Source organism: Pholcus phalangioides, unplaced genomic scaffold (assembly GCF_987345545.1).
Source record: "Pholcus phalangioides strain wild (caught in Gottingen) unplaced genomic scaffold, Ppha-v1.0 ptg000003l_1, whole genome shotgun sequence".
Classification (NCBI taxonomy): domain Eukaryota; kingdom Metazoa; phylum Arthropoda; class Arachnida; order Araneae; family Pholcidae; genus Pholcus; species Pholcus phalangioides.
Window position 1 is genome coordinate 7751687 of NW_028301596.1, and position 16166 is coordinate 7767852.

At 34.1% G+C, this 16166-nt stretch overlaps 1 protein-coding gene across 3 annotated transcripts in view; it reads left to right on the forward strand.

Moving 5' to 3' along the window:
• LOC149087984 (lachesin-like) overlaps positions 1–16166 on the forward strand; it is a 294258-nt gene that overhangs the window by 227194 nt on the left and 50898 nt on the right. For all 3 annotated transcript variants that reach the window (XM_089243370.1, XM_089243378.1, XM_089243387.1), the window contains one exon: positions 1754–1961. In XM_089243370.1, the coding sequence (XP_089099496.1) occupies positions 1754–1961 (208 nt within the window). The remainder of the gene's footprint in view (positions 1–1753; positions 1962–16166) is intronic.

Below are 16166 nucleotides of genomic sequence, written 5' to 3' on the forward strand. Positions count from 1 at the left end.
CGCACCTAATCCCTCTAGATGTAAACAGGTGTAGGAATGCATTGAGAAATTGAGACCGCTCCTTGAAGGAATTTGATTTGCTGTTGAAAAATTTGTAAAATCCTGCAATTTTTCTTCACTTTTTCATTGCACTTCACACCTTTTTTTTAGAAATTCGTTTATTTTAGATTAATCACTAATTTCAAAACTACTTTCGATGTTTAGCTTGTTTTACCAGAAACTTCTCTCAAATGCTACTTGAGGGTAGAGGAGTTAATGCTTCTCGTGTACGAAAACTTTCACAGTGCAGACAATAAATTGGAAATAAATTACAGACAATTACTGGAACATAATTTAAGACATCAAATCGGTTTCGTAAAATAAATCAAGTCAAGCTGCAAACTTTTGATAAAAAAAACTTTATCGGAAAATAATCGATTTGATCGAGTCGATTAACTTAACCAAATATTTTAACTGCGATTAACAAATGATCGATTAACCTACCCGAATAATCGATTGATCGGACCAGCCCCAATCTAATTATTGATATGAATAGATTCTGTAAAGAGATGGTGAAATCCGAAAAACAGGAATAGTCTAACGAAACAATTTTTCGCCATGTTTCTTCAGCTCAAGTAGTAGAATATAATGCAGTATAATCATATATCGGACCATGTTTGTATAAAACATGATATATAAAACTTCTATTTGGACCAATCATATATAAAACTTATATTTGATTTGGATCAATATATGTCTCAAGTATCATCGAACTCACAGTATCCATCTTCTCAGAAATCATTGAAGTATTTTAGAAATAAACATGTCAGATTTCCACGATGTGAAAACATATTCTCTATGAAAAATACTGAAGATTTATCTACATCACATTCTTGAAGAATACACACGTGCCGTGCATCCATTACTAAAAAACTTTTAAATAGATATAAATGGGATCCCATAAATTCGTAAACAGTTCAAAAAATCGTAAAAATTAAAGGAATCTGTGTATTTAAATGCGGTTTACGGAAAAGTCATTCTCGCGAACGACGACTTCTTCTTTTTTTGTGAAAAACAAAATTAGTTCAAATTTTTGTCAATAGAGGGTGCTGCAGGACATCATGTGTTTCTGAACCTGTGAATTCTCCTTCAATCTCTTCTGTGTCCGAAACGTTCGTAAAGCTCCAGTCTGTGATACGTGGCTGAGATAAAAACAACTTCACCGATAGTATTTGCTGAATGTTAAAATCACAATGAAAACCTTATTGTAAATGCAAGTAACAGTAAAATCCAGAAATGAGCTGTTAATCGTACGTACCTGCATTTATAGGGCTCATATATTTCCATATTGCATATTTCTAGTGATTCGTTTTCGTGCAGCACTCTCTATCGACAAAAATTTTAATTACATTTTTTTTTTTTTTGTACTAAGGCAAAAATGCCCCTTCGTGGGAATAACTTTTCGCATAGCGAATTCAAATACAGTCGAATTCCGTTTTAACGAATAACGACGTTATAGCGAAAAAATATCGTTTTAACGAAGACTTTTCTAATCCCACAGATAACTTTACATAAGAACAATGCAAAAATTTGGAATTCCTTTATAACGATTTCTCCGGTCTCTTGGAGCTCGTTATAACGGGATTCAAGTGCAGATCAATTCCTTTAATTTTTATGAATTTTTAAAATATTCACGAAATTTATGGGACACCCTGACTGTATTTGAATTTTAAAATCTGTATTATTATTATTATTTTGGTGGTTATCATCACAGGCTGCTTGGATAAAAGTCGAAAATAAAGCCATCCTCACAATACATCATCACATAATAACCAGAAATTACAGGATCAGCCTCAGCCACAGCGACAACAGGAATTTCGTTCTGCACATCAGGAATGTTCAAATATCAGACAGTGGAGGTTACATGTGCCAGATCAACACTGTGCCGATGAAGTCACAAATTGGATACGTCGATGTCCTTGGTAAGTAGTTAGTTGATGTCTAAGAGATGTTTCATTTCGAGATGCTTAGGGTGATTGCTGCAATAAAATGTTCCTCTCGATCTACAATAGTCTCTTTCTGGTTTTCTCTCATGTTCAGGAAAGAAATATTCTCTTAATATGTTCTAGATACGTTCGGGAATTTTATGGTCTAATTCTTACCATATTCTTTTGTAACAATCCGCGATATTACTATTTATTAATTCCCATGTATATGGAGTGTTTTTACCGGAAGGAAATTGCTCTGAAAATATGTAGGGGGAACCCGGGGCAAACAGAACGGGGTACCAAGTTGAAAATATGCTTTAAAAATACAAATGGGTAAAGTTAAGAGAGCTGCAAATGTTTCTATGAACACATCATGACTTAATAATCGCAAAACTATAACGATATTGTAAGAAAACAACAGAACAACATATGTTATTTTCAAAAATAGGAAATTGTGTCATCTGCCCTGTTCTGCCCGGGCATGAGGCAGAACGGGATGGTAAGGATAAGTAATTATAAAAATACATAAAACTAGTGGAAATTAAGTTTGCTCTATATTTATTTAGTTTTAAGTGTTTATAAAGGTTTAACTACAGGTTTCATTGATTGTGACCGTTTCTCAAGCCTATTCACAAAATGCACGCACTAGGATAGTCTCATTATCTTCACTGTCTATTCCCGCATAGGAATTGTGTGCCCATTTTTTGCACATGGATCAAGTGACCCAACCTTCTCTCAACTGACTTCGAGTAAAATTCACCGCAATATAAACATTCAGCCAGAACAATCCTGAGAATCACTGTCGTTAGTTTTGGGTTCTTTCTTCAGCTCCTTTTTCCCATTATGTTTTCCCATCTTCAGTACAATACAATACAATACAAATACAACGCCACAACAGGCAAAATGCCCAACGAGGTGGCACTTTCCTTTGTTTTTTCCATTTTCAATTTTATTCTATTTCTTAAATACAAGTTATAGTTTTATCCTTGCTCTTCCTTGTATGACCGATGGCATGTCTTACAGCCAACTGATAAGCTAAGCTAAGCTACGCAAGTCTTTTATTGTTAGACCGAATATAACCTAGCTTCCATAGTTTTTAAGTAGTTAAGGATCATTCAAGTATTACGTCAGCATCGGGGGGGGGGGGTTTCCGGATTTGCTGACTTTTGATGACAAGGGGAGAGGGGGGTTTGAAGGCTGCTTACGTCATCAACCACCCTTTTTGAAGATATGAAATACAGTCGAATCCCGTTATAACGAACTCCAAGAAACCGGAGAAAACACTTCGTTATAACGAAATTTCGTTATAAAGGAATTTTAGATTTTTTGTATTGTTTCTATGTATACTTATTAGAGGGATCAGAAAACTGTTCATTAAAACGATATTTTCGCTATAACTGTATTCGTTAAAACGGGATTCGACTGTATTCTAAGCTGCTGACGAAATTTTGCTGACAAGGGGGAGGGGGGTCAGTGTTTTGCTGACAAGGGCGAGGGGGTCAAAAATGGCTAAAAATCTGCTTACGTAATGGTCCCTTAACGAGCTCAAGTTCCTGCTTTTCCGTTAATACGGTTTTAAGTTTTCCAGTCGTGTTATCAATCTTGCAGTCAGGGTTTTTCCTTCTTTTTTTTAACATATCTTTCCAATGTAGACTGGGGAACATCAAATTGGTTCGAAGCCTTCAAATACCCAGATTGGCCAGAAATAACCACCTCGACAGCACTGTTCATTGCCTCAGTCGACCATGATTGCCTATTTGTTTTTCCTCTCGTTGTCTCGAACCATCTGAAATCGAAAGAAAAAAAAAATTAGGGGCTTACTAAAAACGATCTCTTAATTAAAAACATTCCGGGGCAGAATAGGGTACTTCCCCATTCCGCCCCAGGGACACAATTCAGGTTAGAGAGGTGAGGTCACTCGAGAAAGATACGTAAACAAAAGTTTAACTACAAGAAACTAAAGACAATAAAACATATTCCAAGCACGTACTAACTGTAGTTATAATGTAAGAAAGTATGTATACCTAACCTTGGTTACAAAATCATCAAAAGTTACAATACAGGAGCAATAAATCCCACAACGGAAACCTCACACACCAACGATCAAGAAAAACCAGACTAACGTGGCTGCCGTAGTTGCGCAGTGCAACAGGTTGGTAAAGTTCTTATTGCCGCTCGCTGGTAGCACCTCCTTGCCACAGAAAAACGTCGAACTTCATTCCGCCCCGGGTTCCCCTAAATGTGTTTCCATCATTATACGGGGTGTCCTGTAAGTGCTAATGCGGCCTTTATCTCATCAACCGTCCATTGCAGAGGTATAGTTTCAGTTTCAAAAATGCTCAAAAAGACGTTCAAAAATTACTTTACACTAGTTTTCAGAGTGAAAATACAGTATAAAAACTCTAAATATTTGTACAGTCTCTCTTCCTTCTAACTTTTTGGATTTAACTTCAATTGGAAAATTGCTTCCCTCTCTCTCTCCTGAGGTCAACAAAAAGAATTTCAAGTATCAAAGTGCAATAATCGCCGAGATATTCGAATTCAAAAGTCGGAGGAAAGTTGAAATAGCATAAACGAGGGAAAGGAGCGTTGTCTATTAGCTTTTGCTGTTCTTTCATAACTTTTCTCAGATTTTTATAATTCAAATATCTTGGCAAATATTGCACTTGAAAGTAGAATTTTTTCTATTTACCTCGGGAGATACAGGACAACGTCTTCTGTTTTCATCATCATCTTCTTCGACTGTTTAATTGGGAGTTAAAGAGTACAACGGGACTGTATAAACATTTAGACTTATTATTGTGTGATGCAGTCTTCTTACTTTTAAAACTGGTGCAGGATAATTTTTGGACGCCTCTTTTTGAGCATTTTTTAAATCAAAAAACTTTTTTTTTAATGCGTAGTTTTAAATTTATTTTTCCCAAAATGATTACAGAAGAAATTCTTTCCAAATAATTTTTTTAAAGCCAACTAATTCTAATAATTTTCAAAATAATATTTTAAAACTTACCGGAACTGTTTGTAAAAATTTTAAAACCCATTGAAATAGTAAATTTCGAAAGCACTACATATTTTTCGAAATGCTCTGAAACAACTATCTATTCGATATTTTAAAAAACAACTAGTATTTCTCAAACATTTTTAAAATAACTTTTTCAACAATACTTCTAAAAGAGCTGTTTTTAAGAATTTTTACAAAGTAATTATTTATGATAATCATGAAAGAACTACTTTTTCCAATAATTCTTGAGAAACGTTTTTACAATAATTCTTGAGAAATGTTCTTACAATAATTCTTGAGAAATGTTCTTACAATAATTCTTGAACTATTTTTACATTGAATTAAATAACTATTTTTAAATACATAACTATTTTTTACAATAAGTTGAGAATAACTGTTTTTCACACAATAATACTCAAATAAACAACTATCTTATACTATAATTCTCAACGGATTTCAACGACATTCTACAGATTTCAACGACAAAACACTAATTATCACAGTATTGAAAAAAACAATTCTCAACAGCATATTCTCTTCCCAATAAAAGTTTAAGAATGAAATTATTAATAGTAGTTTCAAAACAATGTTATCCTCCGAAATAATGGAAAAAACAAAACCAGCGCTATTCTCAGATAGACAATGGAAGAGCAACAATAAACATTCTCAACAACAAATTAAAAAAAAAAAAAAAGACAGCCCTCAACAATGATTTTCAATAACTGCAACGATATCCTCTTAAAAAAATTTTCAATCAACATCGATTTAATGAATTTATTTTGCGGAACTCACCGGCAATTGAATAACAATTACCAAAAGGGGGAAATCAAAATTTAATAACATTCAAGCATAAATCTAAAACACATTAAAAAATTCAATAACCCTTGGGACAAATTCCTTTAATACCTCAATTAAAACATTCAATTTTTTATTAGGAGAGAAGAAGACGCTAAAATTCAATTATTTCTAACTTTGTGGAAATCAAACTCATCAATGTAATTCATATTTTCCTATTTTTTTACTCAAAAGATCAAATCGAAAGAACATCCTCACATCTCTTTTAATTAAATTTCATCTTTTAAGACAAAAAAAAAACAATAACGGGAGTATCTTAATTACTGATATTCAACCTTTTTGGGGGATACAGATGTTTAAACCCCCATATACTCCATTAAAAGGATGCTTCAAAAAACTGTTGAAATTTCCAAAATTAATGCGAGTTATAAATTCTCAGTAAATGAGTTGGGTGTTCGTAACAGCGAGATCACAGTTTATATTCTTTAAAATTATTATTATTACTAATGGGTGTACAGTTTTTAGTTTTTGTAATTGTATTTATAATTGGATTGCTGTATTTTAGAAATATATGACAACCATATTTGTTATGGGTGTTTTTTTTCTCAGCCACCTCGTTGGGAATTTCTCCTGTTGTGGCGTTGTATTTTATTTGTATTTATATTAACATACTCTGCGGAAAATTTTACATTTAAATATGCCCATCAACAGCATAGTGAGAGACATTATTAGAGTAATGATCGAAGGAGAAAAATGCTATTCTCAGGTAAATAACGGAAGAAAAACAGTTATATTCTTAAGAATAAATTTTAAAAAAATGCAATAGTACTCAGCATTGATTCTCGATAACTGTTGTAGTTGCAACAATATCCTCTGTTTTTAAAAAAAAAATTCTAACAAATGGTAACTTAATAAATTTATTTTCCGGAACATTAAGTAACAGATTGTCAGCAATTAAGTAACAGATACCACCGGGAAAAATCAAAATTTTATAACTCAATATTCAAGCATAAATTCAAAACACAAAAAAATCCAATGGCTCTTGAGCCTTAATACTTTTAAAATATTGATTAAAACAAGCAACTTTTTATTAGTCAACGAAATCATGTTAAAGTTTATTCAACTATTTCCAATTTTTTCGATCAAACTCATCGATGTAATTCATTTTTTTTCCTGAAAAATCATAATATCCCCCCGCATCTATTTTAATTAAATTTCATTCTTCGAGATAAAACAAAACAATAACGCGAGTATTTAATTACCGATATTCACCCTTTAGGGGCTCGTTGACCAAACACTCCATGAAACTCCGAAAAAACAGTTAAAACTCTCAAAATTGATACGAGTTATAAACTATCGGTAAAAGAGATCGGCGGGGTTCAATAAAAGTGAAAGCGCAGTTTCCATTCTTTCAAATTTTTATTATTACTATTATTAGCATACTCTGAGTAAAATTATCATTTAAATAAGTCGATCATTAGCATATTCAGAAATATTATCAGCAATAATTGAAGAAAAACAATGCTATTCTCAGATAAATAACGAAAGACGGTACAATAATATTCTCATCAACAAATTAAGAAAACAACAGTCCTCAACATGACTCTCAATTAACTACAACAATATCTTCTCAATAAAAACACCAACAAACAATGACTTAAATTTGTGTTTCAAAATTGCTCACCGATCATTAAATAACAAATGCCACCAGAGGGAAATCAAACTTTAATAACTTAATATTCAAGCATAAATCCAAAACACCAAAAAAAATATTCAATGGCCCTTGGGACATAATTCCGTTAATACCTCTATTGAAACAAACAACTTTTTATATTAGGGAACAAAAATACGTTAAAATTTATTTTTTTTAATTGTCACAACTTTATGGATCAAACTTATCGATGTAAAATACATATTTTTGTTCTTACCTTATTCAAAATAAAACGTAACATTCTCTCATCCTTTTTAATTTCATTTTTAAGACAAAAAAACACCAATAACGTGGGAGTATTTTAATTACTCATAGTCAACCCTTTAGGGGCTCATTGACTAAATACTCCATTAAACGGGCACTTTAAAAAATACTGTTAAACTCTCAGATTTGATACGAGTTTATCAATAAACTCATAAATAACATAAATTCTTAGTAAATGAGTTGGGCGTTCGTAAAAGTGAGAACAATTTCCATTCTTACAATTTATTATTATCATTACTAATATTAACAATTATTATTATTATTAATATTAACAATTGTTATTATTAATATAAACAATTTTATTATTATTACTAATATTTACAATTATTGTTGTTACAATATTTACTCTAGAAATTTTTTTCATTTAAATATGCCGATCATTAGCATATTGAGAGACATTCTTAGCAAAAATTGAAGAGGAACAATTATATTCTCAACATCAAATTAAAAAAAAAACAACAGTCCACGACTATGACTCACAATCACTCTGTTGTGATTATACAACAATACCTTCCCAATTGAAAAAAGTTCAACAAACAGTGACTTATCAATTTTTATACTACGGAATTGCTCATCGGTAATTAAACAACAAATACCGCCAGAGGCAAATCAAAATTTAATAACTTAATATTCAAACATAAATCCAAAACACCAAAAAAAAAAAATATCCAATTGCCCCTTGGGATATAATTCCTTTAATACCTCAATTAAAACAAGCAACTTTTTATTAGGAGAAAGGAAAAAACGCTAAAAATTAGTTATTCAATTATTTTCCAACATTATGGATCAAATTCTTCGATGTAATTCATATTCTTTCCCCTTAAAAAAAAACCATAATAACATCCTCATCTCTTTTAATTAAATTTTCATTTTTTAAGACAAGAAAAAACCCCCAATAACGGGAGAGTATTTTAATTACTGATATATATTCAACCCTTTAGGGGCTCATTGACCAAACACTCCATTAAACGGACATCTTAAAATATAAACTGTTAATACTCTCAAAATTGATACGAGCTATAAATTCTCAGCAAATGAGTTGGGCGTTCGTAAAAGTGAGAACACAAGTTTTCCATTCTTTCAGAATTATTATTATTACTAATATTAGCATACTCCGAGAGAAATTTTCATTTAAATATGCCGATCATTAGCATATTGAGAAGAAGATATTTCATATATTCAAGAACAAGTTTTCACTCTTTTTTTAATATTATCATTATTAGATGCAATCGGTAAGTCTCGCGTTTAGTAGAGAGAGAGGAAACAACGTGAATTATAAAATATTGCTCCGGAAAATAATGGTGGAAGGGAATTCTCAGCAAAGGGAAAAAGACTGTATTATAATAATAATAGTAGTAATAATGTGGAAATAAGGAAGTCCCCCCCCCTTTATCCTGGAAACTCTGCAACATCGCATCGTATTAATTACAAGCGGAGAGGGAGTAAAGCCAAGTTAGATCTAATTAGGAGGGAGCCTAACAAAAATGGAGGCAAGTTCATCCACGAATTAGGCCAATTACTTACTTTACGTTGGCAGTTATTATCATTTTTATTATTATTTAAAGCTTTTATTCTACTTTGTGCGATGAACAAAAGGTTTTCTAATCAAGCCGATCATGCGATATTCGTAGTTTTTGGATGATCAGCAAAAATGGATCATTTTTACCGGATTTTCTATTCCTTAATTCAATTTTCAAGGTTGGAAAGTATATCGAGTAGCTATGGTTTTCTTCTTTTTTTTTTCTAACTTTGCATTTATAACCTGAAAGAATTTTAAGTTACATATATTTTCGAAGAATATATAATTTTACTGTGATAGATCCGAATAAATTTGCTAGAAATTTTGCTCGCTGTTCTCTGTAATTTGTGGTTTATTTTGTGGTTCTAGATTGAATTATATTTGACGCTTCGGAGTTTGTTTGAAAATATTGCCATGATCTTGAATTGAGAAATTTCCCGCTTTAACTTGTTATTTTATGATATGGTTATTTCAGAGAGAGAGAGTTTATATATGTAGTTATTATCTCTGAGAATCACGTAATGATGACTTTTCTCCGGTTATAATATTTGTTCGTGAGAAATTCGCGTCAGCAAGTGGGAAATGAAACGCCTACTTATCTTTCTTGCGATAACTTATTTTGTAACGCATGATTTAACTATAGAATACGAATCAAAACACGCCGATTAATAATAAAATTTCACTTTGAAAAGTAGGAATTTAGCCAAAAATTTCAATTTACTCCTTCAAAGTGTTCATGGGCATTCGTCTTTAGTTCTATAATATTCTGTTATAGTGCTTTTACACACATATAGCTATATTGAGCAATTTGGTAACACAGTATATAGAACTATATACATTTTTTTCCAACAATCTATTGCCATTCCACCCAATAGTGCTGAGCGAAACTCTGTTGGGATGATGATGTATGCCTTCCGCAAAATCAGTCTTACTAATCAAAATGAAAAAAAAAAATCCTTGAAGAAACAGAACATTTTAAGTGAATGAATAAATATATGCCGAGCAAGATAGTACGGTTCATTCATGCTTCATTCATGCTAAGTCGATCATAATGAATTGTGTTCATTCTGATTGGCATCTATAATTTAGGACGACTTATGTTTTCGAATAAATTAAAGAATTATAACTAGGAAGTTAATGTTAATAATAAGGGAATATTTACGTCTTCAAGCGATGTGTAGGCGAACTTGTTTAATTCGAATTTTAGGAATTTCTCTTGAGTTTCCTATTCAATTTAATACTGAGAGAAGTTACCCCAATTTTTTGAATAATTCGGAGTTGTTATTCAGCTATCCCATTTGCAAAATGTTTCTTTTTTCTGAATTCCTAGCAAACTTTTGGTCATCCGTTTCTTTACTCATTAATTCACTGATTTTTTCCAAAATATAGCATGAAAAAATTAAAAAAAATTCCATTCAATCCAATCTGATATTTTTTTTTGTGGCTGTAAGAAGCACGATGCTTTCTTTATCAGTCCCACACACACACTGGATTTTGTCTTTCCGCGCGCAGCTGATGTTTTACCGGATCTCGGATGACTTCATCAACACCTGCATGCGACCTACAGATGCAAAAGCCACTACTCCTGAAATACGATACTTTGTGCGCATGTGGTAATCACTTTAATCACTTCTCAAGAGATGGAATAATTTAAGGTGGAGAACTGAAACCAGTCACTTGTCTCGAAAAATTGTGTTGGAGATTCGTGGCTGCCTAGCATTATTGCTTGTTCATTTTAGAATACCAATGCAGCCGAGCAACATTTTTAGCCATGTCAAATACATTAGTTTAACTCTAAAAAAAATTGTGGCGGATTTATGGAAGCGGCATTGGTGAAGTATCAAACAAAATAACATTGAATATATTCTCATGAAGAGCAAGAAAATGAATCTGAAAAAGCTACCGAAGTGAGAGTCGAAGTCTCTATTCAAACATTTTCTAAAGTAACAGACATGTTAATAAGGCTGTTGAAGCTCATAAATCGCATCTTTTATTTTCTAAATCAACTAGAAAAATTTGACAAATGTATAAGAGAAACAAATGAAAATTACAAGTTTACAAATGAAATCGTATTCGTGATCGTCTATATCTTAGGCCGGTATTACACTATAAAAGTTTATTAAAAGACCTTCTATAAAACTTGAAAAATGCAGCCAATAAGGTCACCGGTTGCATTTTCTAGAATGTAACCAATAACCTTATCGGTTAGATTTTGCAAGTTGTATAAAAGGAATTTTATCAAACTTTTACAGTGTAATACCGGCCTTATACAAACAATATTTTCAACAACGAGGATATTGGCACAATACCAGTGATGATATAGCATTCAATACATTTTTATAATTACGTATCAAGAGTTTTTGATTTTTTAGTGAAAGTATAGTCGACCAGAAATGATGAATCGGATATAATTCGAACTTTTTTACCGTCCCCTTGAGCTTCGAATTAAACATGTCTGACTGTATTTACACCGTATACATTGAGTCATATCCTGATACAAATAAGTCCAGGTCAATTGCATTTTGATTTTATTAGCGCAAGGACCAATTAGGTCAAACTCAAACTGCGCCTGCAGGTCTGTTCTCAACCTTTTTTGACTCGCGGAGTTCTTTTCAGTACATAATTTCTATGGCGAAGCCTTGTTTGACTCGAGGAGCCCTTTTTTTGTACTAATTTTTATGGCAGAACCTTGTAGGCCTCTCTTATATACTTATCTATAAAATTTACCGATTCATTTTATTTTCCTCGAGTGTCCGCGGAGCCCCCGAGAGGTGCACACGGAGCACCGGTTGAGAACCGCTGCCATAGACTAATGACGCTGAATCCCATAATGACGTTATCAGACAAAAAAAAAAACCCACATCAGTTCCAGTGGGAAAAAACATCCAAAGTTTAAAATTCCATTAATTCAACCAGAAGTAAACGGCGGAGTTTTCCCGTCAAATTTGGAAACCATAAAGTGCATAAATCCTTTCCTTACATGTTTTATTGCAGCAGCAGCAGTAAATGCCAGTGACGGCGAGCGCAGGCATGATTTAGTGCATATAAGAAATCAATATATTTCCCTCCCTATTCATCAGATATAAAAAAAAAAACCAAAAAAAAACACAGAGATTCCTTGAAAACTGGAGGATCGTTCTTCAAAAATAAATTATCCAGCCGTGAAATCCTTAAAAATTCCTTATTCGATACTTTCTTGAGTATTCTCCAAGAACGAAAACGGGAGGGTGGAGTGAGAGGAGGTTGAAATGAAGGAATGAGTACCTCATACCAGTCAAGGAAAAAGGAGATGCTATATTCTATTTTCCTTTTTACCCAAAACAATACAGAAAAAGTAGAAAATAACATGGAATGTTATCCTAAAATTGGCCTCAGCTATTGCACAAATTCTTCATACAATGGAACCTTCTGGGAATTCACAGTCATCATCTGGTGCCGGAATCGATTCCGGGGGAACGGAGCCGAAAGATACGGAGGGAGAATTTCATAAAAATTGATAAAAAATAAATAAATAAGATAGAGAAATAGAAATTTATATATATATATATATTATTTATTTTTTTGCATTATATTTATATATAAGACAAATTGTTGCAGCACCGTCTGTTGAGATTTTACACTTTCGTGAACATGGTCCATATATACACGAGGAAAAAAATGATTCTGTTCCTACTTTTTTATTTGCCTGAAAGGAATTTGTGCTCACGAAAACAATCGTGAAGAAATGCCTTTCCTTATGTGAGATTTCTATAACTGTATTTGTAGTTTTAAGTATTGAAATGTGGTTTGAATGTCTAGTACGCGCGCATGCAGAACCCGTGGCCCGCGGAGTCGTCTGATGTGGCCCGTGACAAAATGGCCAAACCAATCGAGGGGCCCACGGAAGATTATCAAATCACTTAAGTGGCCCTATGTGCGAAAAGGACCTGGACATTCACCAGGTCTATTCAGTTGATCGAGGCAAATTGCTAGGTCGCTATTCAGTTGATCGAGGCAAAAGTTTATTTAAGCTGCCGACGGCTCACATACAGATCGCGTCGCTGACCCCAAGCTCATTTCCAAACCACTTTAGCGACCCGTGGTTCATACCTCCAGCACACTTGAGTGGCTGGTGGTACATTACAGATTATTTAAGTGGCTGGCGACATATTTGCAGGTTATTTGAGTGGCTGGCGGCACATTTCCAGATCATTCGAGGGGGATGTGGCACGCTTCCAGATCACATTGGAGGCTCAGACCATATTAGATCACATACGTGATACGTACAGCGTATTCACACATCACATAAGTGACTCACACCACATTCACAGATCACATAAGTGACTCACACCACATTCACAGATCACATAAGTGACTCACACCACATTCACAGATCACATAAGTGACTCACACCACATTCACAGATCACATAAATGTCCCACAGCACATTCACAGATCAAATTAGTGTATCATACCATATTCACAGATCTCATAAGTGGCTCACAGCATGTTCACACATCACATAAGTAACTCATGGCACATTCACACATCACATAAGTAACTCATGGCACATTCACAGATCACATAAATGTCCCACAGCTCATTCACAGATCACATAAATGTCCCACAGCGCATTCACAGATCACATTAGTGGTTCAGACCATATTCACAGATGACGTTAGTGGCTCAGACCATATTCACAGATCACATAAGTGGCTGACAGCACATTCACAGATCGCATAAGTGACTCACAGCACATTCACAGATCGCATAAGTTGCCCACAGCTTAATTACAGATCGCATAAGTTGCCCACAGCTTAATTACGGATCCCTTAAGCTGCCCACAGCTTAATTACGGATCCCTTAATCTGCCCGCGACACATTTACAGTTCATTTAAGTGTCCCGCGCAGTTTCTTAGATCATTTCAGTGGATTTTGGTATATTTTTCGCTCCCTTGAGTGGTTCGAAACATTTAGAGGTCTCTTAGTGATTTGAGATGTTTTCAGAACCTCTGAGTGACTTGAGACACGTTTCCAAATAACTCAAGTAGCTCGAGGCGCGTTTTCAAATCAATCAAATTATGTTGTTTTATATTATCATTTACATGCCAAAAATCTAAAACTTACTGACACGAGAGAGAATCATGAAGACCCAACGAATGGCTGCCCAGGGGATCATAACTCCTCCCGAATTCAATTTCGGGTACAACCGTGCCCAAAAAATTCACCGACCAACAATTCAACGAATAGAAAATTCATCGCTGGGAAATTTCACATGAGTTCGACATGAGTGAATGATTGGTCAAGTGAGCAAGTGAACGGTTGGGTGAGAGAACGAATGAGCGAAACCACCCTGTCACTAGAGCCGGCTCGTTCTCGCTCACCTCAGTCAATCATTAGGTAGCGCATTCTATCACTCACTCATTGGGTCGCTATCTCTGTTACTCGGTCACTGGATCGATCTCTCTATTACTCATTCACCAAGTCATCCACTTCCAACCTAAGTCACTCACTGAATGCGTAGGTCGCTCACTTTGTCATTCACTAACTAGGCCGCTCACTTTGTCATTCACTAACTAGGCCACTCATTCTACCATCAACTCATTAGGCCACTCATTCTATCATCAACTCACTAGGCCACTCATTCTATCATCAACTCACTAGGTTTCACACTCAATCACCTGGTCGCTCATTCTATCAGTCGCTCACTCTCAATCGCTTACTCTCTCACATGCACTCAATCACTAGGTCGTTTGCATACTGACTAGGTCGCTCACCCTGTCATACACTCAATCACCTGGTCGCTCATTCTATCAGTCGCTCACTCTCAATCGCTTACTGTCTCACACGCACTCAATCACTAGGTCGTTTGCATACTGACTAGATCGCTCACTCTGTCATACACTCAATCCATCAGATCGCGCACTTACTCACTGGGTCGCTCGGCCTACCACTGGATAGCTCAACATGACGCTCACTCACTAGGTCTTTCTCACTCACCCACTAGATCACTTACTCTATCTCTAGGTCACTCGTTGAATTTTGAATTTGCCCCCTTTGAAAGAGGGCTATAGGACGAAAATTTTGTGGAACTATGTTGTTGAGCCGAGGCCTTCAACTTTCATGAGAATTTGGGCCAAATTAAATTTTCCAGAAGTCCGCGGGCCACCAAGTCATACCGTGGTATTCTCGGTTATTAAACAGGGTTTCCAGAATTAATGAACACTTTTATTTGCTCTGAGATCGTATATTTCATTTAAATTTGAATTTTTATTCTTTTCAATCAATTATTTCCTTTATTAAAAATTTGAAATTTTTCTCCATAATTCTCTCTCTCTCTCTCTCAAATTATTTTTTCATTAATTTAAAGATTTTCATTAATTATGAAATCATTTATTTTTAAAAAAAATAATTTTTTTCATTAATTATTACTTTTGTTATTACTGAAATTATTTTTCTCAATAATTCTGACGTTATTTCTATAGCAATAGTTCGGCAATTATTTCTTTCAGTAATTCTGTAACTGTTTTCCCGTTAATTACAAATTTTCATCAAATTATGAATTTGTTTTTTCACAAGAATTGTAAAGGTATTTCTTTCATTAAAGTGTTTTTTTGGGTGACAAACTAGGCCTTTCGGAAAATGTAGCCTATATGATATCACATATAGGTCTCAAAAACTGTTTTGACACCGGGTCCCCCGAATTCATTACGACGGCTCTTTTAATGTATCAAATGCACAGCATTCCTATTGAAACTGGAAATTTTCTCACGGTTCTACATACAGTACAGCAGTACAGACTTCAGTTTTTTGCCAGGGCTCTTCAACGATTTTTTTTTAATTTAATCGTTTTTCTATTAAAAATAAGCTATTTTCTAATGATCGGCGCTCCACAGAATATAGCCCGAAGGGCCATATTTGATTCCGCGG